We start from the raw sequence: 18537 nt of genomic DNA, 5'->3' as shown, positions 1-18537 counted from the left end.
GAAGAGGGTTCAGTGGGGAACCGACAAGCTAAGGCTAACTTTTTCCCACTGAAAATTTAGAAAAAGAAAAAAAAACATTCTTCCCCTTATTGACAATAGACATTGCGTCAAATTTTTATCAGTACATCTAAATGCTAAGATTTTTCATCAGAAGTTGTTTTGGAGGAAGGGGGAAAACCATATGCCGTATTCCCACTCTCACAGTTGTGGTGTGGGGTCGGGGTCTCTCTGGTCCCGCTGCTACTACGCCTAAGTTACACTTTCTCCTTAATCCTTTTTAACAGTTTTTCATGTTTTCTTTGCTCTTGTGCCTCTAGGTCTGTCATAATCCACTGGAGCCCAATACAACACATATTTATATGTGTTACTGGATTTATATCATGCTAGAGCATCAAGTTACATTTAAAATTAGTTACCCTATTACATATTTCAAAATGTGTTGCATAATACTTAATATGTACAGATAATTAACATAGGTCACGTGCCAATTTAGATAAACGTGTGAACACGGCGGGAAAGGGAATAATCAATCGGTCTCCGTAGATTTTACTTGTACATATGACTTAGTGCGAGATATAGTAATTATTCCGTGACATTGTTCTTTTCATCGTTTAATCTGAAACAAAACAGACTTCACGTAACGTTTCCGACAATTATGGACATATTCCATGAAATTTAAAACAACAGAATCCAGCATACAAGCTCAATAGGAATGTACGACACAAAAATATTTATGAACAGAAATAAAACGAAAAGATCAAAGTTTTGGTGGCTATCCGAAGAGTCGGGCGGATGCAAATTTTAATACAGTGAAATAAGAATTTGGTTGTTTCAGCTCACATTACCGTAAAATATTCATATATGATTTGTTGCGTATCTGCTTTGGAACATCGCTGTTTGATGGACAATAAAAGGTGATAAAATGACTGATCAGGGGTTTTTTTTATAATTTAATGTAGCGGTTATAAATAACTTAAAATTCTACGTTCAGTGAGTGCTTTCCGGACTTCTTATCAGTTTTAAAGTCAAACAGAGAGAATGAGTTCCCGGTCGATTTCGCTTTCAAACGAAACTTGAATCAGCGACCTTCTCACGCTGTTAAAGGAACATGCCCTAATGGATATAAACAATTTAAGAAATGAAATAAAACATGTATATAGATCCTAGTGATTTATATAATGATAAACACATATCGTTTAAATATGTATTTCAAAGAGTTTGATATAAAGTATAGCTAAACCCTCCTCCTATTTATCAAATTTTAATAGCGTGACATGTATCCATCTTCTATCGACTGATTGTGAAAATACTGTTTCCCTTGTGCGCCTCGTATAAATTTGCATATGGTCATGGTCGTGTCGTTTGTCACAAGTTTGTTTGAGAGAAAATAATTTTCTTGCATTTACAACCTAGACGCGATAAGGGGAATACCTTTATTGAAACTGCTGTACAAGCAATTGGATACAACGAACTGTAAATACTTTAAATAAGGATACTTAAAAATACAGGTTATCTTTGAACCATGCTTTTGGGAATGATATTTATTTTAAACTAGATGCCCACGGGCAACATGTCGAGCCCGCCAGCCGTCAAAAGGACTGAGAGTTGCACATGACACTCCTTGTCTCATTGCGGCAAACATTTATGCCAAATAAAAAAGAGATTGCAAAAAGTAAAAATATAAGTTATTTAAAGTAACAACAAAGGGACGTAAATCTTAAAAAAAATATAAAAAAATTCTAAGTCCACACAAAAGTCCTCACCAGTAGAGATAGGTCAAAATACACCTGAAAATTGGATGTAACATGCATGTTGTACTACAGAAAAGTGGTCTTGATTTTTCCCTACGACCAGTAATAAAAAAGTTACGAATAAAAGCTATTTATAGTAACAACAAAGGGAAGTTATTATAGGATCTTGCGCTTGACACTCCGTCTCATGATGATGAACAATTGTGCCAAGTTACATTAAAATCTCTCTATGCATCAAAAAGAAATGCTTCAGACAAAGTCATTCTTGTACCTGACTTTTGACCTCTAAGTGTGACCTTGACCTTAGACCTACGGACCTGGTTCTTGCGCATAACACTACGTCTTATGGTGGTGAACATTTGTACTAAGTTACATCAAAATCCCTCCATGCATGAAGAAGAAATGCTCTGGACAAAGTTGTCATTCTTGTATCCTTTGACCTCTAAGTGTGACCTTGACCTTAGACCTAGGGACCTGGTTCTTGCGCATGACACTCCAATTACTCATGATGGTTAACAATTGTGCCAAGTTACATCAGAATCCCTCCATGCATGAAGAAGAAATGCTCCGGACAATGTCATTTTTGAATTTGACCTTTGACCTGTAAGTGTGACCTTGACCTTTGAGATAGGAACGTGGGGTTTGCACATGACACTCCGTCTCACTGCGATTAATATTCTTGCCAAATATAAACAAGATTGCTCCATGCATGTCAAAGTTATGGTCCGGACAAACAAATCCGGACGGACGCACGCATGGAAGTTCTAACGAAACGGTATTTATGTGACACCCCCATTGTTCTCTCTATTGTTCTATCAGTCACATAAAAAGAAAAAAGTCACATAAACAGAACGGAATGAATGACATCAAAGAGAAAGTACCGTTATGCAGTCACTTAACCATCATTTCGCGGGCACATTTTGGACAACTATGTCTTCGCTTCCGCAAGCGGGCTCGACAAAAATCATCGTTTCAAGAGCGTGGTCCGATTGGTGCCTAAATTCATCCATGTTTGAAATGAAGAGACAAAGGCTTGTGTGTTTACATCTTATTCATCGATGATTTTATTTATCGATATGGAAAGAGCTACAGGAGACTTGTAATTACAACTTTGATAGGTTAACAGTGAGTCAATTTAGGTTTTACATTTTTTGTTAAATAACTTGCTCATTCATTTAAAAAAATGACAAAATTACAGTTCACTCACTATTATGCACACGCGTGTAAAAAAAAAAATGAGTTTTGAGTCGTTCCCGATGACATTCACGTGTAATTTCCCGTTATTTATGTCATATGACAACGAAAATGGGGTAAACCTCTGGGATGGGACAAACTTTAGTATCATATCTTTGAAAAGAGAGGTCGCAGTAGGTAGTGTTAAGACGCCGGGCTACGTAACTAGGTGTCGTGAGTTCGAGTGTACACTCCTTTAGCTAAAATAACAATCTTTCGGAGTCCAGTTCATTGCTGCTTCATACCTGATTCTCTTGATAAACCAGAGAAACTTTTCGAGTTTGAGGGTTTTTTAATATCTTGCAATTTTCTCCAAGTAGTATAACTAATATTCTTCTCAAAAGGTCGCCTCTATAGGTTACCGGTCGCGACTGTTAAGAAGTTTCGAGACACATATACACATAACATGCAGTGGTCCAGTGGTTCCACGCCGGATTTCAACAGAAGGGAATAGTTCGAGCCTCTGCTCATCACGCTTAAGTAAATTGATTTCATTTAAATCGAGGTCCCGTGTAGGATATGTTACACATAAAAGCATTAGAGTTAATTTCTTGAATTTATTTTGCACAGTTTCCACTCGTAATGTTGCGAACATGACGGGGATATCTGCCAAAATAAATAGCTTTGGATAAATTTTGTCCATTCGTCTGCACGATCACTAGACTTGCTATAGTGATCGTAAAACGGTATTTTACCGTTTCCCCCGGTTTTAACTATGTTCTTCAATTAACTGTAGAAATAAATAGGAATGACATAACAAGATGATTTAAAATGTTAGTGCGTCATTTTTTTTTGTTGTCAATGCATTTGAATTTGAAAACAAAAATCTTATTCGTGTACGAAGAATTTTCGGTTTTCAAGGGACGGCAATGGACCAGTTGAAGACTAGAAATTAGTAGGAGGTATACTTTGCATAGACCTGTAGATATAAATAGAATACAATCAATATTTGACAAGATGACATCAATACTATAAGATGCCACAAAAATCACAAATGCTGTTTTATGAGAAATATATGACATTACAGAATAACAATATTGAATGATACAAATTGAATATAGATACGGCAATATACAACACACCATATTTAGTATTGTAAGGCAGTCTGTTCATTAACACTAAAAAGCATTTTATAATATATTCAAGGGTGACAACATGCATCTAAATATGATTTTTTGTTAATTAGGATCTCGGAACAATTAAGTAACTATCTTTACATTAAACAGAAACACGATCTAGCCCTGAATTAACGACTATGTGTGTATGAAATCTATTTTGTGTTAGAGGCATGAAATTACTAGAAATTGCTATATGACCGTTACATCGACACAAAGTCACATCGACACAACTACAGGTCATATGGCGACTTTCCAGCTTGTAATTGCGGAGGAAGACCCCAAATATATTCCAGGTCTCATTTCATCACAGGCAGACACTTGGATAAAGCCACAGAGCTTTGTTGATTTACAGTCAAATGGCCAAAATCATTCAAACAAAAAAGTAACTGCCTGTTTCATAGTATTTAAATAAATAGAAAATGAAGTGTACTAGTTTACTAATTTGTTTTCTTTTTAGCTCACATGAGCAATGCTCAGGTGAGATTTTTTCATCGCTCGATGTCCGGCGATTTTTGATAAAATCTAGGCCGAATTCGAAAATTGGTCATCTGAGTTTAAAAACTAGGTCACTAGGTCAAATTAAGAAAAAAACCTTGTGTATGCGATAGAGGCTGTATTTTTCAACTGATTTTCATGAATATTGGTCAGAATGATTACCTTGATGAAATGTAGGCAGAGTTTGAAAATGGATCATCTGGGGTCAAAAACTAGGTCACTAGGTCAAATCAAGAAAAAACCTTGTGCGTGTGATAGAGGCTGTCTTTTTCAATTGATCTTCATGAATATTGGTCAGAATTATTACGTTGATAAAATCTAGGCTGAGTTCGAAAATGTGTCATCTGGGTTCAAAAACTAGGTCACTAGGACAAATCAAAGAAAATACTTGTTTACCCTCCAGATTTTTGGTCCAATTCTAATTAAAATTGTGTCCATGAAATCTCTAGGTCAAACATGTTTACACTGTTATGGTGTGTTTCTCAGGTGAGCGACCTAGGGCCATCTTGGCCCTCTTGTTTGAGTAGTTTGATGGTACTTCTAGACATTTTAACGTTGGTGTGATCCGCTTTTGTTCTGTCTGACCAAATTCAAAAATAACTATTTAAAACCCTGAATAGTATTCATTGTGTTTCCATGATATTAAGACTATTCTATCTCCAATTGTTCAAGTCCATACATACACTGCCATAGGACATCAATTTGAGAAGGCTGCGATATAGATGCGGTACTTTTTCTACTGGGTCTTAATACTTTTTACAGTTAAAGAGTATTTCCGTTTAATACCCTGGTTTAAACGAATTATCAATAAAAAGTAGCATTAATTTAGGGTTTGTATGCAATACAAATGTAATGTGCTCGCATTTGAGAGAGATGCAAAAGGTATGTTTTGATTAACCATTGAATGACAAAAGCGCCACTTTACAAAGTCCTTGGCTCTGTCTCTTTTTATTAAGATAAATAAAATAATGATGATACCTTCGCATTCAGGTCTATCTTTACAACAACACAGAACTGAAGGACACCATGTAGGTTTTGATCTGGGTTCTAAAGAGTATTACGAGGATACATGGACTTTAGCATCAAAGGTAAACCATTTTGATTTTTTTTACAACAGAGCAGTAGATGTTTAGCTCAAATGTACGAAAAATCTGAAGAGTTATCCTACCTTCTCCGGCGCCGGGGACGGCACCAGCGTCTGCGTCCAGAGCTTGGTTAAATATTTGATGTACTTCCATTTTTATCGATGTTCTAATTTGATGGATATGCTTCAAATGTAAAATAATTGTGCCAGAGCATCACGTAGATCATATCATAAAAGGTTCATAACTCTAGCACCAGTATATCATGAAGTATGCTCCTTTTTACGAAAATTTCAGCTTAAAAGTTTTATAACTACATTTCAATCTCTGTTTTAAGTTAAGACCTGGTCGCAAGTTCATGTAAAAGGCTTCTTTGCGTCAGAGCCCCATGAAACTACGTCCGCATTTCATTTTATTGATGATCTTATTCATTATTTAACATTATATTCTGTTTGATTCAATAAATCTTGTTAAAACCAAGAGGATGTACCGTTTTTTTGCAAGGGTAGCGGAAGTTGGAATTAGTTAGTTTATAGATTGCAAAGTTACAATCTTGTCGTAATTTCACATCTGTAAACAGTACGGAATGTTATTAGAAGACTTAATTCAGAGCAAAAGCAGTAGATATTTAGCACATTTGAAAATACAATTAGGTCTACAAAACCTCGTGTTCAAATACATTTGCCTGTTTTCTTAACAACCGGTTAATGCCTTTGTTGTAAAATTGTCGAAAATCTTACAGTTATTTACAGTTCATAATGTAAATTTCCTTGTGATGTAGAAGACCTTTCAGCATCTCTATTGATCCCTATTGACACTACATGTAGGTATTTAGTAATTCGCTTAAAATATAATTGTTTTTATATCAACCGGCATTGGCTAATTCGTGTCCAGTGTATACTGGTTAAGGTCGTAAAGGCTGTAAATGAAGTTTGTTCCAAGATATTAAAAGTTAAATTTGTGATAGATGGATGTTGTGACAGCACGAAGACGAAGACGCGATATTACATCATATGTTTTTCATCGTACCTTTGCTTAATTATTACCGTGCACTCATGTCATTACCAGAGTGTCATCGCACATCGCTTCTACCAGAGGCGACAGTGATAGACTGATAAAGCAAAGTAATATCATGTCATCGTGCTGTCTTAGCATCGCTCTATTACAGTCGTGCCATCGTACTGCCGGGGCATTGCTCTCAACAAAAGGACAAGGGGATAAAAAAAACCTGAAACTTTAATCCATGAGTATTTTGTTAGCGGTATGTTAGACAGAAAGGCGGTAATGTGTAATGGCATTGCGTACAGCTTATGCAACAGCGATAGCACTATGACCGTATTGGGACATCGTAGTCTGGTAATTACTGTCTGCATTACTGAATGATGGATCGGCATTGTTTTGCATTTCTGGTCTTTAATAAAAACAACATGCCTTTGTTTACTAAATATTTTTTTGTTTTGACACAACCCCTCAAGTTTGATCAAAGTACTGAATACATTTACATGTCTATACGCGTGTACTTTGTACCTCTGTGACATTTTCGTAACTAAAATTTTATGGAACGATTCATATATCCGGCGTGATGATTATATCTCAAACAGTAAACCTGAAATAATTTTCTCTAAAACAAGTGAATATTGTAAAGTGTTTTTCCTTTTTTCTTAAAGCAATGACTTCTTAATTTCAAGGAAACAGTCACCATTATGTCAACTTTAAAACTTCAAGACGAAAAACGATGGCAGTGTGTCGTTATATACTTAAAGAGAACCACTGATGCGTTACATCCATACATAAAATCCCGGTTAACCAGTGAACTAGAGCGATGGTCTTTAAATGCTGCAGATGATGTTAGACAATTTTCCAAGAAAGTAAATAACGATAGAAGTTATGTCGTCTATACCAGGAGTGAAACTGGAAGAGGTGTATGGAAAATTCGTGACAACAACTCAACTCACCAGGATATTCTTGGAAAAATACTTTCCATTCACTCAAATCCTGCGATTGGTAACATACATTTCGATTCAAATGACAGTATGATATGCAAAGACGTAGAGCCGCACTGGATACTTGCAAAAATCTTCATGCCGTATGGAAACAGAACAAGCCGAAATCCTGAAGAATCAGATGTGTTATCGTTTTTTGACCTTTTGAGAAATTGTCGAAGCTTAAGCAAAGACTTCGACGCTGAAGCTCTTGACGAGGTAAGATAAACATATTGCCAGTGGTGAGTTTGAAGATTTATATTTGTTGTCAGTAGTAACCATAGTAATAGACATTCGCGATGTAGGAAGAAGTGGAGTATGAACTGCAAAGGCGACCAACATTTCAAGCAGCTCGTCCCAACATAATCTAATGATATGTGTAGTAGGAAAATAGTCTATAACGGCGATTAAGTTGAGCTGTGCTTTTGTTCTGCCTTTTCCGTCTGTCCATTTGTCCATCTCTCCGTCAGTGAAAATTTGTGTTACACATATTAGCAAAAGTATTTGACCTACCATCCTTACACTATTATATCATTTTATAGAGTCTATTGCAATTTCACACACATTTAGAATGATTGGTTATTAATAACATGTCGAAATTACAACAATATCAAAAGCTGCAATCATTGTATTCACTTTTTATTCTAATGCTTCACATCATCTTTAAAAATATGACACCATATACAAATATACAAATTAAAACATGAATTGCACTGTGTGTAAACTGCTAACAATTTAATGGTAATTTGGACATATCTAAAATATTTGTTTTAAAGTGCATTTTTGAAAGTGAAATACTAACTCATGTGTGAAATTTCTAATCCTATAAAATTTCACTGCAATAGGTCAGGAGGGACCTCCGTGGCCGAGTGGTTAAGGTGGCTGACTTCAAATCACTTGTCCCTCATCGATGTGGGTTCGAGCCTCACTCGGGGCGTTTAATTCCTCATGTGAGAAAGCCATCAAACTGGCTTACGGAAGGTCGGTGGTTTTACCCAGGTGCCCGCTCGTGATGAAATAATGCACGGAGGGGCACCTGGGATCTTCCTCCACCATCAAAGCTGGAAAGTTGCCATATGACCTATAATTGTGTCGGTGCGCCGTTAAACCTAACAAAATAACAATAGGTCAGATACTTTCAGGGCTATGTGTAACAAAAAATAGGTATATCTATATCCCCACCGCAAAAGCCAGACTTTACTGTTTTCATACATGAGTTAGTGATTTTAGCTTACCGGAGCACAAAGTGAGCTGTTGCAATCTGTCATCGTTTGTCGTGCAAAAACTTCACATTTAACACTCTAATAGGCACATCTTTAGGTCATGCGTAATGAAACGAAGTCCGAATGACAGTTTGTGATTTGAAACTTAGTCTTCTTGGCTGAAAATTTACATCACTGGATCAAATCACAGAAGAATTTTGTTAACGATCTAGATATACCTAATAAAATCAAACTATGTTGAGATAAGCCCCCTGTAATATCGATCATCATAATTCATATTATATTTATCATAAGTCTCATATGTCTTATGTCAGACTCTAATGATGGTTGTTTGAGGAGTAATAGTGGAAGGAGAATTAATAGAAGTGATTGATTTTTTGTAGTGATACTGGTACTAAAAGTGGTGATTGAAAAGGTAATTGCAGTTGTTGGCGTGATGGTAGTATTTGTGGTTGTGATAGTGAGCGGTTATGATGGTGGTGATAGTTTTGATGTAATCGATGGTGGTAGTAGTAGTTATAGTCAAAGTGATGTTGGTAAGAATGATGATAGAAGTATAAGTATTGTAGTAGTGGTTGTGATGGTAGTAGTGGTCGTCGGTGGTGGCGGCTGTGTCGATGGCTGTTGAGATGTTCATCGTGGTGGTTAAGGTAGTGGTGGTTACAGAACTACTAAGTGGTTATAGTAGTAGTTTTAATGTCAGTAGTAGAAGCTGTCGTCGCCACCACAATAGCAGTGGCAGTGACAATAGAATTAGTTTTGTTAGGGGCTATTTTAGTTTAGAGTATCACAATTTACGTCATATGGCAACTGTAATAGCTTAACGTTGTTAAGGATTATACCGTTTGCAAGCTTTTGGAGTAACATTGGCGTGGGGAAAGTGATGTGAAATCAGAGTCCTTAACTACTCACCCATGGAGACTTTTATGACAGTTAAGTTTATAGTAGTGAACATTAGGAGTTGTGCACCGGAGACAAAGCAGAGGAAGTATTAGTAGTAGCAGAAGTAGTAATAGTAGTAGTAGTGTAAGAAGTCGTAATTGAAGCGGGTACTTGTAATAGCAGAGGAAATGGTAGTTATTTGTTTTGGTGATGGTAATAACAGTACTTTAAAGATTAGAGGTGGTTGTGATGGTATGAATAATAATGGTCATGATGGCAGAGAAAGTAGTTGTAGCAGCGGTGATGATAGTGACAGTTGCAGTAGTGCAGTGAAGGTGTCTGTAGTAGTGGTGGTGATGGAAATGATAATGTAAGTGGTGGTGGCAGTTATAGTGGTAGTGGTGGTGGCTGTAATGAGAATGAAATTGTTAGTGATGGAAATGATAGTAATAGTTGTGTTGGAAGTAATAGTGGTAAAAATGGTAGCAGTGGTGGTGGTAATGATAATGGTTGTGGTGGTGGCGGTAGTGATAATGGTAGTAGTAGTGGAGGTACTTACAGTGGTGATAGTGGTGATGAAAGATGAAGTTGTAGTGGTGTTGGTTGTGGTTGTAATGATAGTGGCATTGGTGGTGGTAACGGTAGTAGTAGTTGTGATGGTAGTGATTGTAGTAGCGGTGTGGGTAGTAAAATTGGTAGTGGGGATGGTCGTCAAGACAGTAGTTGTGGTATTGGAAGTAATAGAGTTAGTGGCGGTGGAAGTAATAGTAGAAGTAGTGGTGGTGGTGGAAGTAATAATTGTTGTGTAGGTAATGTTAGTACTAGTGGCAGCAGTGATGAAGGTAATGATCATCAAGTAAACTTAGAAAGTTACTACAGGTCCTATTAGATAACCTATAAGTTTTTGATATTCGTTTACTAATTATGTCGAGTACGGGTGGACAATATAGTTCTAAAACAGAGCATAATGTTAAGTTGAAGCAACAGTAGGAGTGGTTGCGATTAATCGCCTTGCCTTTGCTTGCAGTTATGCACCGCGAGATTTATTATTACGTCCAAGACAAGCCTTACAAAGCTCGAAATGGATGAACTGACTGCCTGGATGAAAGTACTTCTGAAAGCACCTTGTTTGAAATGTCAACCTGACGTGACACATTTAATCCAAGAATTAAATGACGTGAGTATAAATACAAGGTTCACTTAATACGAATCTATAAGAATAGCATTTGGAAGAATATCATACAAGCAAGATATAGGCAGATTAATAAGTGTTCTGAATAAAATACTGGTGTGAGATAACTTGTATCATACCGACTACAGATTACATTATTTTAGTAACCATCATTTGGCGGTTGCACAAATGTAGGCAAAATAAAATACCGTAAAATCGAAACTTAAATTTACAACGCCCGTTAAGTCGCGGATAAGAAATCCGACCCTAGGCTAGACTTTCGGTTTTAAACAAATCTGAACCTGGAGTTGGATTTACTTATCCACAACTCACGCGAGTGGTAGATTTGCTTTATACAGATACATTTAAGGGGGTTTCATGATGCAAAAGGAACAGAAAATATAACAGCCTTAAATTTGTAGCATTTAGATATTCTAAGCGATTGTTTTGTGACACATGAAGTATGTCTGTCTGCATTGGAGTCTGTGCTATTTTATCTTCAATGGATTATACAGGGAAACGTGGTCAGAAACTAAATATCGAAATCTAGTAAGATAATAGGTAAGGATAGATTTCTCGGAAGCACATGACACCAAAAACACAGCCCCAGAGCCACGCATTTACATAGTAGGCCCACAACAAAAAGAAGCTGTAACGGAAAAATATTTCAGACGGTTTGCTTCAAACATCCAAAAAGCACATATTAATTTAAGCTAAATATTGATAAAGGGGAAGGAAATGGTAAGGGGCGAAATTGGGTCGGGGGTGGGGGTAGAAGGGGAAAGTTGAACAAGGACGAATATACAAGGGAATGCCATGTTCTTTAAAAACAGTCGCACTACAACGTAAACCACAATCGCGCAGACACTCAGGTACCAAAGATAAACATACAATGACGATCAACTGAATAACACAGAAAAACGAACAAGCAACACACAAGAAAACAGTAGGGCACCGTTATAGACTCACAAGCATACAAACGCACCCACACAAGTAGGAAAAAAAAAACAATCAAGTACCGTCTTGGGTTTCGGCTGCCAAAACAAAGGGGAGCCACGAAAACTTACTAAAAGTAAAGGGGGAGGGGATGCAAAAAGAAGCGTAAATGGAAGAGACAGGAGAGGGCAAAAGGGGGAGTGGGGCGGAGGAAAAACGCTTACAACAAACAAGAAAACATACGCAACACACAATACAAGACAGACAGAACAACTTGTTGAAAATAGGGGCACCGCCTTGGAATGGTCAGTAACCTAAATAAAGGAAACTTTGGATAATTTATGAATGAGTCTACAACACAATGCAGTTTAAAAAATGTTGAAGACATATTAATTGTACAATTACAAATAAACATTTTGGGCAGGTAGTGCAGAGGTAGATAAATACTGGAGTATGGGCTATTAGCTCGATTATTCAAAGAATAGTAGAGCTATTTGACTCGCCCGTGCGTCGGCGTCCGCGCCCCGATTTGGTTAAGTTTTTGTATGTAAGCTGGTATCTCAGTAACCACTTGTGGGAATGGAGTGAAACTTTACACACTTATTCACTGTGATAAACTGACTTACAAATGTACATTGAACAGGTTCTATAACATTATTTTTTTTATTTTTTTTAAATTATGCCCCTTTTCCTTCTTAGAAATTATTGGTTACGGTTTTGTATGTATGATTGAAACTTCACACACTTGTTCACTGTCATGATATGACACGCACTAAGCAGGTCCGATAACTCTACTTTGCATATTTTCAAAAGTATGCCCCTTTTTCCACAGTTTTTATGCCCCCGAAGGGAGGCATATAGTTTTTGAACCGTCTGTCCGTCTGTCGGTCTGTCCGCAATTTTCGTGTCCGGTCCATATCTTTGTCATCGATGGATGGATTTTCAAATAACTTGGCATGAATGTGTACCACAGTAAGACGACGTGTAGCGCGCAAGACCCAGGTCCGTAGCTCAAAGGTCAAGGTCACACTAAGACATTAAAGGATAGTGCATTGATGGGCGTGTCCGGTCCATACCTTTGTCATCGATGGATGGATTTTCAAATAACTTGGCATGAATGTGTACCACAGTAAGACGACGTGTCGCGCGCAAGACCCAGGTCCGTAGCTCAAAGGTCAAGGTCACGCTTAGACATTAAAGGATAGTGCATTGATGGGCGTGTCCGGTCCATATCTTTGTCATCGATGGATGGATTTTCAAATAACTTGGCATGAATGTGTACCACAGTAAGACGACGTGTCGCGCGCAAGACCCAGGTCCGTAGCTCAAAGTTCAAGGTCACACTTAGACGTTAAAGGATAGTGCATTGATGGGCGTGTCCGGTCCATATCTTTGTCATCGATGGATGGATTTTCAAATAACTTGGCATGAATGTGTACCACAGTAAGACGACGTGTCGCACGCAAGACCCAGGTCCGTAGCTCAAAGGTCAAGGTCACACTTAGACATTAAAGGTCATTTTTCATGATAGTGCATTGATGGGCGTGTCCGGTCCATATCATTGTCATTCATGCATGGATTTTAAAATAACTACGCATTAATGTGTGACACAGTAAGACGACGTGTCGCGCGCAAGACCCAGCTCCGTAGGTCAAAAGTCCTAAACTCTAACATCGGCCATAACTATTCATTCAAAGTGCCATCGGGGGCATGTGTCATCTTATGGAGACAGCTCTTGTTGGTTAAGTTTTTGTATGTGAGCTGGTATCTCAGTATCAAATGATGGGAATGGATTAAAACTTCACACACTTGTTAACTGTCATGATCTGACATGCACTATGCAGGTCCAATAACTCTAATAGCATTAGTTTTCAAAATTATGCCCCCTTTTCCACATAGCAGTTTTTGGTTAAGTTTTTGTTTGTAAGCTGGTATCTCAGTATCCACTAATGGGAATGGATTGAACTTCACGCACTTACATGTATTCACTGTCATGATATGACATGCAATGCAAAGGTTCAAAAACTCTACTTTTAATCTTACAAAATTATGTACCTTTTTCAACTTAGCAGTTTTTGGTTTAATTCTTATATGTAAGCTGGTATCTCAGTACCCACTGATGGGAATGGATTGAAACTTCACATACTTGTCCACTGTCTTGAGCTGATAAGCACTGTACAGGTTCCATAACCCTGGTTTGCAATTTAACAAAATTATGCCCCTTTTTAGACTTTTGTGTTAATTCAGTTGACAAGGCTGTTGAATAGTCGATCGTTGCTGTCCTCTGACAGCTCTTGTTTTATATACAAATAACCCTCATTTTCTTTTAATTTTGAAAGCCCTGTAAGCCTCATTTGAATAAAACTTAAAAATACTTAAAAATACTTCGAAGACACTTGCTGCAGTTCCTTGTATGAGGTATGGGGCAAAAATTTTCCAATAATAGAATTTGTTCAAGCTTTGTATATGAACACAGTTTCATGTTAGAAACAGAAGGCTACAAAAAGAATCATAGGTCACCGTGCTTGGTTAGGAGTTATCTGCTCTTAAAACTCGATTTTTTGTCTGGATTTTGCATATTTAAGGGCAGATTACTCCTGAACAAGCATGATGACAACCGATGTCTTTTCCTAATTCTGTTTCTAACGTGACACTGTGTTCATATACAAAGTTTGAACAAATTCTATTATCGGGATTTTTACCCAAATCTGCAACATACGTCCTTAACACTCTTTTCCTTCAAACACAATAAAATGTAGATAATTTTGAATTCAAAACCTCATCACTATTCTCGAGAAACAGTTGTTACGTATCTCCTTTGCTTTGTTTAACATATAGCAGTCTCAGAAAAGCGTGTTAAATATGGCGAAATATACAAAATATTATGAATCTGGTGACGGATAAATCAAAAATGATAACAAGAAAATTAGCCATTTTTGTAATCTGCCTATTTTTGCAAACTGTAAATTTTATTCTTGAAAAATGCCTGCCCTGTACCTACATGGGTTTTCAACAAACGCTGAACACATAATGTTTTGAGCGGTAGAGTGTTATATTAATGATAGGCCTAAATGATCTTTAGGAAAGGTTATCTTGGATAGGACTATACGTTAAGAACATGAACAATGTAAAAAATTATTCATTAACTGATAAGTCGTGAACCTAACAACTTTGATTCTTTAACAAAACTTTACCGATAATTCCACGTTGGAGTGTAAATAAGTCGTCAGCAAACATTTTGTCTAAATAAAAATTGATATTATATTATTCGTCCCTGATTATCAGTGAGACTTAAACTATTTTCAAAGACTTGAGACAAATTCATGGTAGCATGGTATAATCGTGATTTTTTGCAATGTATTTACAGCAGATTCAATTATGAACGATTGTATCGAGATTGTGTTCAAGCGGGTTTTGGGAGATATCAGAAGAGCTACTTTACAATTTATTTAAACATCATTGCAAATTCATGGAACATATTAATGTAATAAATATTACGACTATATTTATGATTTTGAGGTACTTAAAACATCGTCGTGGTGGACGGATAGCTCAGTGGTTTGCACACTGGCCTTCCAATTCTGAGGTAAGGGGTTCGATCCTCGGCAGCTACTCGGGAATTTTCAGAAACGCTTCCCACCCAACTAGAGGTGTACTGGTAAGGAACCCAGGAAATCCTTGCGTGTATCAGTGCTATACACTGGGCACGTTAAAGAACCAGGCTGTCTATTCGCAACGAGCTAGGCTAAGTTAGCCGGACAAGCCTGTATCTAATTTCTGATCTCTCTGTCGTGGGGGCTTTGTCTCACTCTGTCCCTCAGGTCAGATCCCTCTGTGTCTGTACTAGTAGAGAATGAATTATGCGCCCTGTGTGGCTGCATTTGAACTATGTAAAGCGCCTTTGAACGTGAAATTGATCATGAAAAGGGCGCTATATAAATCTGGTATAATAATAATAATAATAATTTTACAGCTCTTTTAGTCCTGTTCGTATTTATTTATTCTATTTATGTAGCATTATGGGTATTTATTACAATTTAAACAACTAACAGGGCACTACTGTAACAATAATTTGTTTGCATACAAAATCATTTCAGTTGGAGGGTACTTCTGTGAGCATCACATCGCCAGATATAAAACGTTTGAAGCAAGTAATGGACGACTACTTTCCAGGTACATCATTCAGCAGTATTCAACTGACAGAAGGAGCAAACCAACTGTTCAACAGGTTTTTGAACGGAGGTATGCGAAACCTCGAAGAAGAAATACAGAGCGAAAACGCAAAAATGGATGAGCAGGAGAGGAGAATAACGACATATAAAAGAATGGGAGGTGTGGCTGGAGCCAGTATTGTTGGAGGTTCCGGTATTGCAGTAGCAGGTGCTGCAGCAGCTTTATTTGGAGCGCCCGTTCTTCTTCCTGCAGTTGCCGTAGGTAGTGCAGCGGCAGGCGTAGGGTATGTTGGTGGAAGAGCTGGAGGAGCAGTTATTGCGATGTTTAAGAAAATTTTGTAGATTATATACCAAACACTCAAAGAAAATGATATCACAGATGACAATACAATTGATGATTGTGATCAAACATGTTGCAGTTATGTAGACTCTTGCGTTCCTTTATCTTTGTATATCTTTGTATATCTCCTGTATTTGTTGTAAATAACACCTTAGCTTAGTTTGTAGAGGTAGCTAACTGTCTTTTGTAATGTTGAATATATGTCTTTGATGTCTTCCCTTCTCTATTATCCCCAGTTCTAAGAGATATAATTCAAAGCGAATTATCTTTATATCTGTTATAAAAAAAAACGGTATTGATAATGCAATACAATGATCAGGGCAGTAAAGGAAATTAAATTTTGTTTATATTTACACAAAATATACCGGACGTTGGAACTTGTGAAAGCGGCACAGGATTTTTTTTGCAAAATACCTTATTTTTCCTTTCAGCTGTAGACGAGTATGTGGAGATTTTTGTCGTTTATAATGCAGTCAGCATCAAAATAAAACTGTGACCAATATTTTATGTCTAGTTCACATTTTGCCTGCGATGCGTCTGCTGAGTCCGTAGTCTGCCCGTTTCCTCCTTTCCGTGCGGCCTTCGTGCGGAGGCAGGAGGCGGCAGTGTGTTTTTCGTATGGATTCACGGGCTCCGCAGCCTCTACAATTTTGTTTAGTGAAAAGTTGTACAAATTTAAAAAAAAGCGTAAGGCCGTAGCCCGTTGACACGTCGCAAGTGGCATTGCACGGGCCGCTGATCGTGCAGCCAACGCAAGATTTTCCGTGGACATGGTGCCCAACAGAAATCGTACGGAAACTGTATACTTGTGGTGCCTTCGCACGGCACTAGCATAGCTGCCGCAGGGTTGCCGCTCCCTACACATGCATTACCCGTGAAATCGCAAGGATATTGAGCAATCATCGCGCAGCAACCCTATATTCGCCGCACCATTGCCGTGCGGTGGCTTTGATATTGGCAAAACATTTTCTGATGGTTATATATATTGACCATCGCCAGCATGTTTTCATTATTCGTCTCTGCACGGAAGCCGTACGCACGTCGTCAATTTCCGTGTGAAGCTTGTCGAGACTGTACGGCAACTGCACTGATCTTGCACGATCTCCGTATAATCTTTTTTTCGGCCTTCCCCCGAGAGCCTGTACAAAAAAAGCACGATGCTCTTATATAATGTGACCGGCGCTCTCGATATTGAGCTAAGCGGACTGGCGATTACTATTGTTTTCGCGCCATTTTCATGTTAAGTGTCTGTATACCAATAAATTCCAACTATAACAATAAAAGTAAAGGGAAAATACATTTTGGCATGTTTAAAAGTAATATGTTGTTAAATTGAATCTTATGAATGTGTACACTATTTCTTCTGATCTTTGTCATGTGATGTTCTATTGAATACGATAGTGTTATGAGTCTAAGGTCTCTTAATTAAAATCATTAATATAATAGAAAATATTGTATGTCTCAGAAGAGTGTAATTGTTCTTTCTTTTTGTTGTTGTTTAGACTTATAAAATAATTTCATTTGAATTTTACTGATTTTTTAATTCAGAATACAGCGTGTACAATGTAATTATACCCTTCAGTGACACATTGAACAGCCCATTCTCCAGTGCAGTAATACAGTAATCTATATAGCAATGAAACATTTGATCCTATTTTTCACAACTTTTGATGACGAACTCTTTGAATGTACAACTGGACAGCCTGGTCATACCCTATTTCTGTAACGAGGATCAATATAATTATGTTTGTCAAGAGACCAAAACGTGATACTGAACGTGTAAGAAAGTGACGCTAGGGCCGCTGTTGACGATGATGAGTATAAGGAAGAGGATGTCGACTAGCTTAAAAATAATATGTACTTGTTTTCTGCATAACGCTAACGGTTAGCTTATGCGATTGCAAGGTACACATATTGATCATTTCGGAGCGTTATTCTGACTCACATAAAATGCCACTCCTTATCATGTGAAATTGATTTTTTATATTCATTTTGGTTTTATATGATTGGTGCTTTTAACGACACATCACCGGCTCATTTATAGGTCATATGATGCCTTTCCAGCATTTTATGGTGGAGGAAGTTCCCAGGCACCCCTGCAGACATCATTTCAGGAATGTGCGGACACCTGGTTAGAACCAGCTAGACGACT

General features: G+C 37.5%; 1 protein-coding gene across 5 annotated transcripts in view; it reads left to right on the top strand.

Annotated features, from left to right (window-relative positions):
* Positions 1–17911, top strand: part of LOC123551136 (uncharacterized) — a 96608-nt gene extending 78697 nt beyond the window's left edge. For all 5 annotated transcript variants that reach the window (XM_053525005.1, XM_053525004.1, XM_053525003.1 and 2 more), the window contains 4 exons: positions 5588–5685; positions 7368–7880; positions 10794–10943; positions 15971–17911. In XM_053525005.1, the coding sequence (XP_053380980.1) occupies positions 5588–5685; positions 7368–7880; positions 10794–10943; positions 15971–16387 (1178 nt within the window). In that variant the 3' untranslated portion in view covers positions 16388–17911. The remainder of the gene's footprint in view (positions 1–5587; positions 5686–7367; positions 7881–10793; positions 10944–15970) is intronic.
* The last annotated feature ends 626 nt before the right edge of the window (positions 17912–18537 follow it).

Source organism: Mercenaria mercenaria, chromosome 15, assembly GCF_021730395.1.
Source record: "Mercenaria mercenaria strain notata chromosome 15, MADL_Memer_1, whole genome shotgun sequence".
NCBI classification, from domain to species: domain Eukaryota; kingdom Metazoa; phylum Mollusca; class Bivalvia; order Venerida; family Veneridae; genus Mercenaria; species Mercenaria mercenaria.
This window is presented reverse-complemented; position numbering and strand designations above follow the sequence as displayed.